This window comes from Conger conger, chromosome 14 (genome assembly GCF_963514075.1).
Source record: "Conger conger chromosome 14, fConCon1.1, whole genome shotgun sequence".
NCBI classification, from domain to species: domain Eukaryota; kingdom Metazoa; phylum Chordata; class Actinopteri; order Anguilliformes; family Congridae; genus Conger; species Conger conger.
The window spans coordinates 23,707,308-23,721,894 of NC_083773.1; the positions used below are offsets into that span (position 1 = coordinate 23,707,308).

General features: G+C 44.6%; 1 protein-coding gene across 1 annotated transcript in view; it reads right to left on the minus strand.

The window, feature by feature from the left end:
- The window catches only part of LOC133110417 (tyrosine-protein phosphatase non-receptor type 11-like), a 47,126-nt gene continuing 32,539 nt past the window's right edge, over nucleotides 1-14,587 (minus strand). The window contains exons 3-16 of the mRNA XM_061220501.1: nucleotides 11,590-11,784; nucleotides 9,849-10,041; nucleotides 9,448-9,564; nucleotides 8,895-9,008; nucleotides 7,226-7,322; nucleotides 6,828-6,907; nucleotides 6,597-6,752; nucleotides 6,036-6,167; nucleotides 5,395-5,549; nucleotides 5,142-5,209; nucleotides 4,576-4,727; nucleotides 4,342-4,439; nucleotides 4,011-4,124; nucleotides 1-3,672 (exon numbers count right to left, since the gene is read on the minus strand). Of these exons, the coding sequence (XP_061076485.1) occupies nucleotides 4,040-4,124; nucleotides 4,342-4,439; nucleotides 4,576-4,727; nucleotides 5,142-5,209; nucleotides 5,395-5,549; nucleotides 6,036-6,167; nucleotides 6,597-6,752; nucleotides 6,828-6,907; nucleotides 7,226-7,322; nucleotides 8,895-9,008; nucleotides 9,448-9,564; nucleotides 9,849-10,041; nucleotides 11,590-11,784 (1,642 nt within the window). The 3' untranslated portion in view covers nucleotides 1-3,672; nucleotides 4,011-4,039. The remainder of the gene's footprint in view (nucleotides 3,673-4,010; nucleotides 4,125-4,341; nucleotides 4,440-4,575; nucleotides 4,728-5,141; nucleotides 5,210-5,394; nucleotides 5,550-6,035; nucleotides 6,168-6,596; nucleotides 6,753-6,827; nucleotides 6,908-7,225; nucleotides 7,323-8,894; nucleotides 9,009-9,447; nucleotides 9,565-9,848; nucleotides 10,042-11,589; nucleotides 11,785-14,587) is intronic.

Below are 14,587 nucleotides of genomic sequence, written 5' to 3' on the forward strand. Positions count from 1 at the left end.
TCATTGCAATACACACAAAAAATTAACGATCTTGAATAATTGTAAATGGAAAAATATTTTGTAGGTTTTTTATTTTTGCCAATTCATAAAAAGCAGTGGTAATCACAGAAGTCACATTTCATATAAAATTCCAATTTAAAAAACAGGCTGATAAAAAAAATCAGCACAGACCAAGAGAACTCTGAAGACCTCAATTGCCCCATCCAGGCTAATTAACAGGCAACAGTCCTCAAACTCCCAGGTACCCATGAAATGGCTACACACCCCGAGTGGGTCATGATAGCTATTCACAAATCCATTGAGTAATAACCACCAGCAGAACAATACCACAAGCAATACCGCCAGACCTACTCAGCTCAACCCAGCTATGGGGGGTGCTTTCTGCACCTGTGGGGGTAATAGAACCACTATGAGCCTTGTACCGCCCCACCGCACACACAAACATACACACACATGCAGACACACAAGTACACACACACCTGCACACGCACACGCACACACAGACACAGAAGCACACACAGACACATACACGCAAACACAGACAAACGTGCATGCACACGCACACACAGACACAGGGGCAGAAACCCACATGCTAAAGATCATCACAGCCATCACCACAAGCCAGCCTTGGGTGGTAGGGGCATGAAGGCAGACTCCCTCCACAGCACGGCTCAGGCCTGGTTTTGGCCTTTGGTCAGGGTTTTAGGATTGACCAAGAGAAGGCTAGCTTGCAGCTAACACTGGAATGGCTCTGGACAAACAAAGGGGACCTTCAGTTTCCCAGATAGACACCATTTTTCAAACCAGGTTACTTAAATTAAATATTAAACTCTTATCACTGTAATTATCCTTTTAAAAGTCATATGGCAGTAAGAAGGTTCCTTCAACATTCAAAGTTATCCACAGTAATGAATACTGACACATACATTTCACAAAACAAACAAAAAACCTTAACCAGCCTTTTATGGTAAATAGACCGCACCACTAGCATACCGTACAAATGCAGTGCACACAGCCACCCTATGAAACAATAAAACAATACTTTTTAAAGACTGATTGCAAAATTGCAATCCGTTTTTGTGGGCAGGATCAAGGTGTTTAAAATGAAAGGAAACCATAAAAGAGCAGTGTCCCGGTCAGACAGTCCACGTTTTCATAACACAACTTAACACAAAGGGAAAAATCCTCTGAAAATCACATGACTGCTATCATTTTATGGAAGTTCAGAGTCCTTTAACATTTATGGGTTACTTTTCAGTGGAAAAACAAATTCAGACCTTATGAAATGACCTCCAATGCAAATAACAGTGTATATATAAGTCACTTGATCAGTATTCCAAAACACTATTCACTGGGGTTGGGCACACCTCAGATGACCGGCAGGCCTTGTGAATGGAAATGATCATTCCCTGTAGCAGAAGTGCCCTCAAACGTACTGAAACTGAGCTGAAAATATTCTCCCCCCATTCCACATTCCATAAAATATAATAATCTGGGACGGTAGATTGTCAGCGCTTGCAGCCATGACAATGTATTCTAATCACAATCACTTAACTGATTTAACCTGAGCCGATCGAAGTGTAAGTGCGAAACCCGAAATCTCACAGAGCCTTACGAGCATAGCCTCCTCCTTTTCTCTGATACCATTGGCGGTACTTGCTTAGCAACTTGCACACCACTCTTGGATAAAAAGCCTTCCTATAAATGACCAAGTAAAAATACAAATCTGCTCTTTGATCTTGGGCCATCTTGGGCCATCTGCCCATATGAATGGACTCAAATTATGTATCATTATTTTAGTATTCGGGGTATTCTAGCTGCTAACCATGGTATTCAAGTTCAAGTTTTATCAATGTGATCACTCTAGGACTTGGAACTGTACTTTCCTCTAGGGTCTTCAACGCACTTGTCCCTGGTTCTGATTTGTACGTTATTGTACGTCGCTCTGGATAAGAGTGTCTGCTAAATGACTAAAATGTAATGTACATGTAATGTAATGGCTTCTCGCTAGGATACAGAGACCACGCAACAGATGTGCCACCAAAGGGTGTTTGAGTCAGCGTGAGTCAGAGTGAGTCAGCCTGAACCATTACTCAATGAGGGCAGAAAAAACAGCTCTCCAGATCACCTTTTCAGCTGACTACTTATCCTTTGGGGGTGCAGAGATTAATATACATGCAGTTGTACAGTGTTCACACATACCATTAAGAGGAAAACATCCATTTAAACAAGGGTAGTGAAGGAAAAGAATGCTTTAACAAAAACTATTGAGATGCTGCTTAAACATGGGCCTAGATCTGGACCCATGCAGTATGAGAGCTGCAGTAAGGCAGCTGGTCAGGGACAGCTTTCCTTGGCCAGATGCTCTCTAAGCTGTGCTGTACTGGCTGAAGGAGCATACTGTTGGAAAAGAAAAGGATAGTTCCTCACTTAATTCTATCGGGATATTAGAGAGAAAATATAAATGTGTCTCTTATCTCCAAGACTCAAACTTCTGAAAATGTAATTCAACCATTGCTGCCCAGCTGCTGCCTCTGGGAACCCCTCTTTGCAGTTTAAAGTGTCAGCCATTTTGTTTGTGCTGCATGTTGGGAGCAGAGCTGGCACATGCGCATGGCAACAGGGATATTCTGAGGGACACTGAGAGCAGGGGGGTGTTCAAGCACCTCCAAGAGGAACTTCCTAGAAGCACAGCATGGGTTCTGCTAAAATAGGCACTGCCACAACGCTGCAAAACACACACACACGCACACGCACGGATGCACGCACATACACGCACACACACACACACACACACACACACACATGCAGACACACGCATACACATAGCAAACATACAGGACTGGCACATGAGGATTATCGGGCATATTAATTACCACATAACTTTTTCATTTTCTTTTTTTTTTTCTTTCTTTTTTTTGCAAAAAAAGTGCAAATTGCTGTGCTTCTGCCCCAAACATTCTAAGCAGGTTTTGGAGGTTATCAAGCCCGAGGTCTTTGGTTACAGTAGATGTGTCGATTAGGCAGAGCCGACTCACACAGAAGGAGCCATGCTTCATCCTTTGCTTCCCATAGATACACTATATCACTATAAATACACACGCGCATACACACACACACACACACACACAAACATACAGACACACACATCAAATATACACATATATGTAATATATTTATAATGTACTTATGTAATTATATATATATTTTGCTATTTTTAAAATTTACAAAGCATTCAATAGAAATACAACAGAAAAGAGAGTAAACCAGTAGTTTGGCTATTTGTAAAGATCAGTAAAACACCGACAGCTTATGCTTTACACTGCTTAGCTTTTTGTTGTGTGTGTTTTTTTGTTTTGTTTTTTTGTGTGTTTGTTTGGGGTCAAGTGGGGTCAGTTGGGGGCGGGGTTAACAATCTGTTCTGCGGTATAGGCACTTAATTTGCGAACGTGAGCCAATGAGATGGATGGACAGATAGGAGAGAGGCGCCCTGTGAAGAGAGGGAGGTGGTGGTCACCATGCTGTGTTGCTGGGTCAAATCATTCCTTTCTGTGATTGGCTGCTAGGGACCCTACTGTCCTCAGCTCTTGCTGCGCTTCACTGGGGTCTAATAGGTCCACAAGATCCTCCAGTACGGCAAGATGCCATCTCCATGCTGTGAAACTGCCTCCACTGCAAACACACACACACACACATACGTGCACACACCAACACAAAATCAGTCAAGTCAATTAGCACAATTAGTGCTACAATGATGTCTCTCTTTCACTTTTCTTTTCATTTCAGGGGGTATGCATACACTATATTAATCCCTGTTGTACAGTAATCTAATATCTTAAGGCAGGGGTGTTCACATTCTACGAAAATTACACACTTTGCAAATGGTCTCATAATGGAAGAGAAATCTTTTCCCCCTGGTCTGCACATTCCCTCACAACGCCCCTGCCACAACTACCAGACACTCCATGACAAAATGGCGTCGCTTTAGCTCTGTGCACAAGGACACTCACCGACTGGCAGTGGCCCCGACCCATAAGCCTCATCTCCTGGTGTTACTGCTCCCAGCAGGCTTTGGGTTTTTGATATTCAGGTTCTCATAGACGGCGCTGGGATCGTCATTCACCCTGCATTTCAGTGGTAAGGCGAAAGCTGCTACATTTACAAATGCATTTAAACCCAGTGGTTAAAGAGAAGATTCCAGATTACTCAGCTTTATGGCATTATTACTGTGTTTATGGAGGCATTTTATCTGGAATAATATGATACCACTAAGAAATTCTGAAACATTTTTACACTATTCTATAACTCTGTGTGTGTGTGTGTGCGTGTGTGTGTACTCACACAGGAGAGGACCGTGAGCTGGTCATGTTGGCCTTCGCCTTGGCGTTAGACGGAGGGTACTTGATGTTAGAATACTCTCGCTCTTTCATTTTATTTCTCTGAAACACAAAGTTTGAATTCCAGACGGGCACAACGTCTCACAGCACTCCGTAATGAAACATTACTTAGCTAACCGATAATATGGCAGGGAAACGCGTAAATATGAAAGTAAAAACTGTGGGTCGGCTCCGATACCTGCTCCGCCTCCAGCCTCTTCTGCCTGGTGTCGATGTACTGCTGGACGGCCATGTAGATGAACTTGTACTGGGCCTCCGTCTGCACCATGCCGGAGCGCTGCCGGCGCACCATCTGGATGGTCTTCGGGATGTCGATGTCACAGTCCAGCCCTGGAGACAAGGGCCAAATGGGCCATGATACTGAATTACTCTTACCAGACATACACAGAACCAGGAGCCAATACAGACTGCTCTGGGAGTTGTTTACATTACATTACATTATTGGCATTTGGCAGACGCTCTGATCCAGAGCAACGTACAGTTGATTAGACTAAGCAGGAGACAATCCTCCCCTGGAGCAATGCAGGGTTAAGGGCTTTGCTCAAGGGCCCAACGGCTGCGCGGATCTTATTGTGGCTACACCGGGATTAGAACCACCGACCTTGCGTGTCCCAGTCATTTACCTTAACCACTACGTTTACAGGTCCACCATCCTATTTAGAGAACACTATCTTTGACTTCCTCCCAAAGCTGCAGGTGAGTCCGTAGTGGGTTGAGTGAAGAGGTGAGGTGAGGGGTCCTTACCTTGCCTGCTGATGATGTCAATGAGGATGTCAATCACAATGATAGTGCCAGTCCTCCCAATGCCTGCACTGGAAGAAAGCATGAAAAAAGGGATAAATAAACATAAATTACTCTTCATTTCCATTAGAGGACCATTCTGTTCACAGTAACAATGGTAGCAGGTGTAGAGCACATCCGGTGGTGGTCAGAGAACACTTCTGAATGAGCACGGCAGCTACTGACCATAAAACTGACGCAGAAGTCCGGATGTTACCTGCAGTGGACCACGATGGGGCCGGTGTCACAAATGGCGTCCTGAGCTTGGTTCACCTGCTCCAGGAAGCTCAGCACACCCCCGGGCTCGTTCGGGACCCCATGGTCCGGCCAGCTCAGGTACTGGTAGTGCCAGATGGCCCTGGGGGGCTCCTCCTGAGAGCAGAGTCAAATAAAGACGTGTCTCGTGTCCAGCGTTGTGTATAGTGTGGGAGTAACGTGACCTGACAGTGACCTGTATTCATAAAGGATCTCTGTGTTGGAGTGCTGATCTAAGATCAGAGTCCCCTGTCCATATGTAATGAGCTTCAAGGCAAAGCTGATCCTGCATTAGATCTTTCTAAATAATTAGGCGTTTCATGAATATGGGCCATTGTGCATTACCCTGGGTCAGACATCACTGCAGATGTTAAAGTGCACTGAACACACAGAAAGGGAACCCTCACCCTGTCTAAGCATGAGATCTCAAGCTCTCTCAGAATGTAGTCCTGTGCATACTACCATGGGTTATAGAGCACTAAACATGCAGGAAGTCAACCCTCACCCTGTCTAAGCAGGAGATCTCCAGCTCCCTCAGAATGTAGTCCTGTGCATACTACCATGGGTTAAAGAGCACTAAACATGCAGGAAGTAAACCCTCACCCTGTCTAAGCAGGAGATTTCCAGCTCTCTCAGAATGTAGTCCTGTGCCGGCCGCTCCACTATGCTCCTCACACACAGAGCCCCGAACTCCTTTGTGCCATCCACATCGGGCCAGTACCGCACACACTTGTTCTGTGGGGGGACATTTAAAGCATCTGGGCATCCCATAATAGTCCAATGGCAAGCAGTTCTGACAAGCACAGGTAGTGAGGTGAAGCCGGGCTTTTGTCATGACAACAACAATCATATTTATCATCGTAATAACATCGGCCAATTTACTCTTTTTTAACCAGTTAATACCAGGACTACACTGCAAAAATAATTCAGTTTCAACAAATATTTACATTGAGACTTAAAATCATATTCCTATTGCTTTTGTGCTCAATAAGACAACAATATTGCCATTGAGGTGACAGTTTGACTCATCTCAAGATTTCCCAATGGGGTAAGGACATTTTACTTGTCAAACAAACAGTAACTTGAAACAAACAAATGTTAAGACTAACAGACATACACTTAAGACACTTTTCTGGCAGTGCAAGCCCATGCCTGTGACCTTACCCGACCCCGCTCCATCTCCTTGGTAGTCATGACGATGACGTGCGTGTTCTCCTGGTACACCATCTTCCAGAAATCGTTGACAGTGTTCTGCAGGCAGCCCTGAGTGGCGATGAAGACCTTGCACTCGTCCCCGGGACAGCCCTCCTCCTGCTTGCTCTGTAGAGGAGAGGGGCAGGGTGGTGACTCTGCGAAGACACCGGATCAGACAGGCTAGCGAGAGCGGTCGCTCACCCTGATGTAGTTGGCGTTGATGTAGTCGGAGCCTGGCACCTCCGAGTCTGCCTCGCTCAGCTCCACGCGAGTGGTGTCGACTGGGACACGGAGAGAGGACCGTTAGCGCACTGTCCTGCCCTCTCCGTGATTAGCTACACAACATTCACTTCATTTATGTATGTTAAAAGAAATGTTTTCACCTTGCATGAATTGTAGAGCACATTTCTGATTCGAACTCATCAGATGTTCTTTGGGCCAGTTTCACAGACATAGCTTAAGTTTAGTCCTGGACTATATTGAGTTTTGTATGGATAATCTAGTCTACGCAAATAACTGGGTGTGTGTCTCCTGCCCTTCTCTGGCCGCATTCTGAACCTCCATCAGTTAAGCCAGTAGAGGGAGCACTCATTACTCACAGGGCAGGATGTTCTTATATCTGTTCTTGCTCTTGTTTTCTGCCTTCTGTCCCTCTTTCCTGGGGTAGAGCAGCTTACATTCCTGCTGCTGCAGCATCTGGAGGGATGGAGAGACGGAGAGAGAAAGCAAATGAGAGGAGAAACAAATCAGTTTTGTCAGCATGTAATTTTCCATTTTTATCAGTTAGTTTAGTTTTCTGGTAAACGACTATGAATCTTTGCTCTCATAGATTCCCCATTGCCTCCCTGTTACCAATTAGACCATCTATAACTATCGACATAGGGCTGTACAGGGGAGAATAGAAGTCTGCAAAATGGCTTCAACAAGGCTGTCACTAATACATGTTCAGTTGCGAGAACTTTACACACCTAGTTAGCACTAATATGTCTCATGTGACAAAAGCAGTCAAGGATTGATTAATTTGTGAAATCCACATTGCATCAAAGCATTAAGCTGTGTTTAATTCTAATGTGGTTCACATCAATCTGTCTGGAGATGATGCACTGGGACTGATCTGACTGATCATTTCCGCAGAGCACGTCATGATTCCTTTGGGTGAAAACTCTCTCTTTGCATGGAAAATATCTGGGGACAGCTATGCAGATGGTTCATTTCACCCTTCATTAACTGCGTTACTGAACGTTCACATGAGAAAAACAACCGAGACAGCTCCCGTCCAGAACAGTGCCCCCTGGTGTACATCTGACGGCACAGCCTGAACAGTAGGGGCACTCCAGTGGCCAGGGGTCAGAAAGTAAAAGTCCTGCCACGCTTTTCTTGAATCCTGACTTTTCTTGAATTCTGTTGATTTGCAAATCCAGAAATTACATTACATTATTGGCATTTGGCAGACGTTCTTATCCAGAGCGACGTACAGTTGATTAGACTAAGCAGGAGACAATCCCCCCCTGGAGCAATGCAGGGTTAAGGGCCTTGCTCAAGGGCTGTGCAGGCGACTGGAACAAGATACTAGGGGGCAAGGATTTACTTTCTGATCCTGGATTTTCCAACTCTGTACTTCACAGACTGAATCTGTATGCTGGTTTTGGTTCTGACCAAGCTTTCTTTAGAATTGAATGACCTGTTAATTACAAATTGACAATTCCAGAAAAATCAGTATAGTTCTATCAAAACATTTCCATATGGCTATAGCAGACATCTCTCAAGAGAAAAGAAAGATACATTTTCCAGTAACAACTCAATATTAAAAGTAATTAAATTATGTTGGAATTAAAATGACCATAACAGTGGTTAAATTACTAAATGGCTGCTTTGTAGGAAGGGTGAGGAATCAGAAACTGGGAACAAGCAGGTCCAATTATCTTTATACTGTAAAAATGGATTCACTAATCTAATCCAGTAATCATCCCATCCAGATAATATGAGATTCTCAGTTTTCCTACTGCATGCCAGTTATGATTCATTTGATTAAGCACAGTGTTTGGTTCCATTTATCCATAATCTAAGCATAGTAGCAAAATTAAGTGGGAGGTGGTGTTACTGTTTCTTTGTCCATGTAAAGCAACAGATGCACCTTGATAGGGAATACAGGGTGGACAGAGACCAGGTTTACAATTTATCCTTTTATGCTTCATCAAAGAACTCATGAAAACAGGGATAACTGAGAAAGGTGTTTCCCATGCGTAGCGTTGTGCCCTACACACTCACCTCAAACTCCTCCCAGAACCCTTGCTTGGGCTTCTCGGAGTTGTCGGCCACCTTGTTCAGCTCCCGTACTCGGTTCTCGATGCTGGCTGCGTTTATCCTGGTGGCATTGAAGGGCTTTTATAAGGAGAAACATAAGGCATAGGGTTGATATAAGTGTACGTCTCTGTTTCTCAAAATGTTCTCTGCCACTGAAAAATGTGAGTTTTACAAACTAAAATTTTCAGAAGAATTGTAAATATAACAATTATGAAGATATGGGTTCCATTGTCATTTTCATATAAGAGACATTTGTTAAACAGTGTATTGCAAAAAACAAGAAGAGGTTATTGTGCACATCCAACCCAAGTAGGGTACAGGTACAGGGCAAAAATAGCTGTCAGAGAACACAATAGCCAGGCACTGAATTATTTGCTCCAACAGGTTGTATTCATGCAACGTTTCGACCAGCAAGGTCTCCGTCAGACAAACACACAGTGTATTGCACAGAAAAATCGACATGCACAGCACCTTATATGAACATGTAGTGGTCACAGCACCGGACCTCACACCTCACCTGTTTCAGATGCACCACAATCCCGCTCTTCTCCACCATGGGGTTCTTCTTATAGTGCTCCACCAGGTCTGCCAGAGTGTCAAACCTCTCCCCCCCGCCCACGTCGTATTTCCCATCCTGCTCGGAAACACGGTAAAAACAGGGTGTGAATGACTCAGCAGTCCAGTTTAAGCAACATGCTCACAGAACCTGTGCAATGCATGCAACAATGCCTCTCTCTCAGTAAAAATCATCTGGGGGTGGGATCATTGAACATAATCAACAGTGGTATGCAGAAGAGCGTCTCTGAACACACGACGCATCAAACCTCTTAAGTGGATAGGCTACAGCAGCAGAAGACTTAAGTTTAAAAAATGGGTGCAATAAATCCGCAATTACCTGATAGCGGATCACTGGTTTACCTGAAAGCGGATCATGACGTGGGTGACCTTGGTCCTGCGCTCCACGTTCTCCTGCTTCTCCTCGTTGGTGAGGACGGAGAGGACGAAGTCTCCCGGCTTGCTCTGGCTTTCCCGCACCAGGAAGCTCCCAGACTTCCCCTTGTCCATCAGCAGCTTCTCCGCATCCCGCCCGGAAAGGTGACCGTGGTACCACCTAGCAGGGGCAGGAGGGAGGGAGGGCACAGCCAGGCATTCAAGAACAAGAATAGAAACGGTTTTACACGATAGCGTGTGATAAAATTTGATAATTATTTTATATTAGGATAATAATATCATCCATCTCCAGTCATGAATTCATATTAATGAATTATATTCTTCTCCTGGTGGCAAAAGAGGCAATCTGCCTGTAGGTGTTGCAGAGATGACAACAGATGTTTGAAATTCCACATTGATGGTAGAGACCTAATCAAAGTTAGAATCTTTCCCGGTTTTGCCAGGTGGTCTAGGTGTGTAAACAGTGACAGATGTATCACAATATCAGAAAAGTTTATTGTAAAAGTGCATCATCAGAACTTTTGAACACTAATTAGTTTTATGCAAAAGTGGCAATAATTGGAATATTTTAGCATTTTCTTGACATTTCAGAATTCCAAAAGTTTTAGATTCCAATTATTTCTTGATTTCACTCACTAAATAGGCCTCAGCTATGTCAAGTTCTGTGTCATCATGGCCAAACATATTTTATGCATTTACATATTTAATTAATTTAAATGGTAACTATGCACCACAACAGAAAGTGTAAAAAGATTCATCTACAATATTATATTTAGCATTTAAAGGAACAATCACATCTCTGACCTGCACAAAAGTAAGAAGTGAAAAAACAAAACTGATCATGTGCGGCATTAGTAGATCAGGGGAGAAGATAACAAGATACCCATGTGAGACAAATTCTTCTCTGCTGATCTAATCTCTCAGAAAGTGCAATCACAATCAGGCATGTTTATGACTGGGCGCTAGTCACAGAAGACGTGGGTGTCATTTCTTTGGCAGTTCTACAAACCACATTTTTTTCAATTTCTGGGATTTTTGGATGTCAACCTCATCATAGCCTACAGCGTGATTTGTATAGACATAAGCATTGAAACCATAGATCTATGCTGTAATAAATAAATAGTGACAATATGTACAGATTCTGGAATGCAGTTAGATGTTTGAAGGCCCATCTATGGCTTACTGCAGGCATCCACTGAGGAACATTATACAGTCTTCAGCAGTGGTTTTCAAACCTGTTCCTGGGAATCTACCTATAGGTTTTCACTCCAACCCGAACAAAGCACATCTCATTCAACAGCTAGAGTTGTAATCAAGCCCAGAATTTGTAGAATCAGGTGTGCCAAATTAGGGTTGAAATGAAAACCAACAGGATGGTCGATCTCCAGGAAACCGTTGGTTCTGAGGGTGTGAAAGGATCTGGCCACCAGGTGGCAGAGTTTCTCAGAAAATAGCCCTCAGAAGAACTCATGGCCACCAGAAGGCAGGGTTTGCACTTTTTGAGAGTGTTTAAATGGGTTCCAAAACATCAGACGAGCTCAATAAAGTGTAGAAAAGTATTTGAATCCAAAACAATTATGTATTTGACCATCCACAGAGAAGTCCTGGGACAGAGGGGTCTGGCAGCCCAGTGAAGGCCTGGGACAGAGGGGGTATGGCAGGAACAGTGAAGGCCTGGGTCAGAGGGGGTCTGGCAGCCAGCTTGTACCTCTCAGACGTGGGGTCCTTGCAGTTGAGGGGGTATTTGAGCTCGATGACGTCACCGTTCTTCTCCCGCAGGAGGTCGTGCTGCTCGGTGTAGTACTGCACCAGCTCGGCCAGCGTGGCAAACTTCTCCCCTCCGTACAGGTCATAGTAGTCCCCCGTGTTCTGGATCTTGATGTGGGTGACCTCATTGTTCCTCCTGAAACAGAGGCCAATTATGGGTCACTACAATGGACAAAAAAACTACAAGACCAGGAAAGCCATGGAAATGATCATAAAAGCAATGCATGTAAGAATAGTTACACAATTAGAACAATTACAAATTACAGGAAGCCTTCAATCCTGACTTAAGGTTCCATTCTATAGTCATCCTTTTAAAATGAGCAGAATTAATGCACCGTAAGACATGGAGTGGCAGTTATAATTGTTACCCAAAACTGTACAGACATAGGAATGTGCAACTCTGCACAACACATTTAGAAGTTTTTTGTCCCTGTCTGTTAGCCTCTGTTGGACTTGGTTGCTTCATAAAAACAACACGGCGCACCAGAGGAACAGCTTTAAGTGGGATGACTTGGCTTCATTCTTGCAAAAACAGAGGAGCTACTCTTCCATGAATGAGTCTACTGTAGCAGGTGAAAGTTTTGACTCTCTGTTCTGGACATTGTCAGCACTGTGTGAGAACCCTCTTTGGGAACTACAGCACATAGTTGTGGTCTGCCATGGGATCCTACATCTGTTTTCTTTGGCTCAAGCATCACAGAAAGAGCTAGATTATGCGTCCAAGGTTAAAAAATTAATGAGTTCACTTTTTCTTTTGAAGGAGGCTGCCCTCCTGTGATATGTTTCCGTTATTCAGCATTCAGACAGGCAGACAGCAGAGTCTCACATACAGGACAACAGGTCAGGAGGAGCCATAGTGGGGATGGAAACAGCGCCTGTGTGGGGTTCATATACGTCTGAGGAGAGGGCTGACCTGCGGACTACACAGCACGTCACACCCAGATCAGCACTGCAGCCACTACTAGACACGAGCAGACCTGAGTCAAATATATAATAGCTTTGGATTCAAATACAGTATTTTTATACGATCTACTGAGCTTGTCTGGTGTATTGAAGGCCCTAGTGTTGGCATTTCAGGCTGCTAAGGGGACTGCCCCACCTTACATACAATCCCTGATCACTCCCTAATCCCCAGCTAGACCACACCGGTCTGCCAGCTCTGGTCGCCTTATGGTTCCCTCACTATGAGCACCTGGCGGTCGAGCTGCACGTTCACGCCTGTTTTCCGTTCTGATTCCTCAGTGATGGAATGACTTGCCTACCACTGTCAGGACAGCAGAATCTCTCCCCCTATATCGACGCAGACTAAAAACACACCTTTTTAAACTGTACCTTAGGCCTACCTCCTGATCCCCCCCCCCCCTTTCCGATATCCCTATCCCTCTTGTCTAACCCCAATAATAATAATTTGCACTTATGATGACTGTATGTTTAGAACAGCACTTCATGTGTATTTCACTAGTTATGGATGTGTTGCTTTAACTTGTGGAAGAACCTATGCACTTGTAAGTCGCTTTGGATTAAAAGCGTCTGCCAAATGACTAAAACGTAAAATGTAATGTAAATGTATTGGAACATTGTCAAAAAGTCCAAACTCTGCCTTCTAGTCCTCCTGTTTGGCGCAATTGGACCAAGCAAGATCAAACGAGCACAGAAAATCCAAAACAATTACGTATTTGACCCAGGCCTGTGCATGAGCCAAATGAACGTTCTCTATGTCTGACGAGGCAGGAGGGCCGGGCGATGCGCTGGGGGTGTCGGTGATGAAGACAGGAGAAGGTGAGGCGTGAGACTGCACCCACACTGGCTCCCTGTGTGCATGTTACGTTTGAAGAGATGTCAGCAGGTTCTGCTTCTAACGTTTCCAGAGAACACGCGCTCTCGTCTTCAGCGGAAAGGATGATTTTCACATTACCAGCAGCAGCGTGTCAGTTGCACAACGTTTGTGGTGTCACAGAGCACACAAAGGCTATCAGAGTGAAAAATGCTATCTTTTTAGAAACATTTCTTTTGAAATATTGCCAAACCAGGGCGCAGAAACCACATGCGCAGCATAAATAGGTGCTAAAACACCTACACAGAAATGTTTGTGTACGCTACAAACCACGACCCCCCACTGGAGGCACAGATCTTATCTCACACGCAATGACACAGAGCAAACCTGAACTCTACATTCCCATTAAATATGTACCTCCTGCGAGCCCATCAACAGCACACACCGAAAACAGTAACAATTTCACTACCCCCTTTGTACCTCTCTGAATTCATCTTTTCTACACGTTTTATTGAAATGAATTACAGAGAGCACAGGAAGTTCCTCACTGTAATTCTGCACTAACTCTCCCTCCCCTTTCTCCCTTGTAATTCACTTCGAACTCACAAAGTGGATTATGGATGTAGCTGTGAAATGGTGGGGCGAAGCCTCCTACCCTCTCGGCGGGGTAATGGCTGATGACTGAGAGGATGTGCGGATGGAGCGGTGCGCGGACGCTGTAATGTGATTTGTGCAGGTCTCAAAGGGAGAAGCAGGCACCTGATTGGCTCGCGGCCTCATAATAGCCTCTTCCTTCTCCCTTTCGATCCTTCTGTTCTCCGTCGCAGGCGGTTGCTACGGTGATGACAGTTGCAAAGTGCTGGAATAGGAAGGCGTGCCGGTTGAGTCCTGCGCTTTGTACCCACCGCGTGGCGTGTAAAAGCTGAAGGTGAAATGGAGGTGTAACCCTGCAGCGCGAGAGCAAGGCTGCGGTCACTCGGGCTTGACTAGCAACACTTTTCAATGTGAGCTCGACTCAACGCCATCCAAGGGAGAAACAGGTGGAAGTTGGGGAGGAGGGGGGGGGGGGATGTTGAACATTTAAACGGTGAACGTTTAAAGATCTCAGGTTGAATAACCAGCGACATGCATGTAACCAGAGAAAATGAACACTAAGGCAATCTGC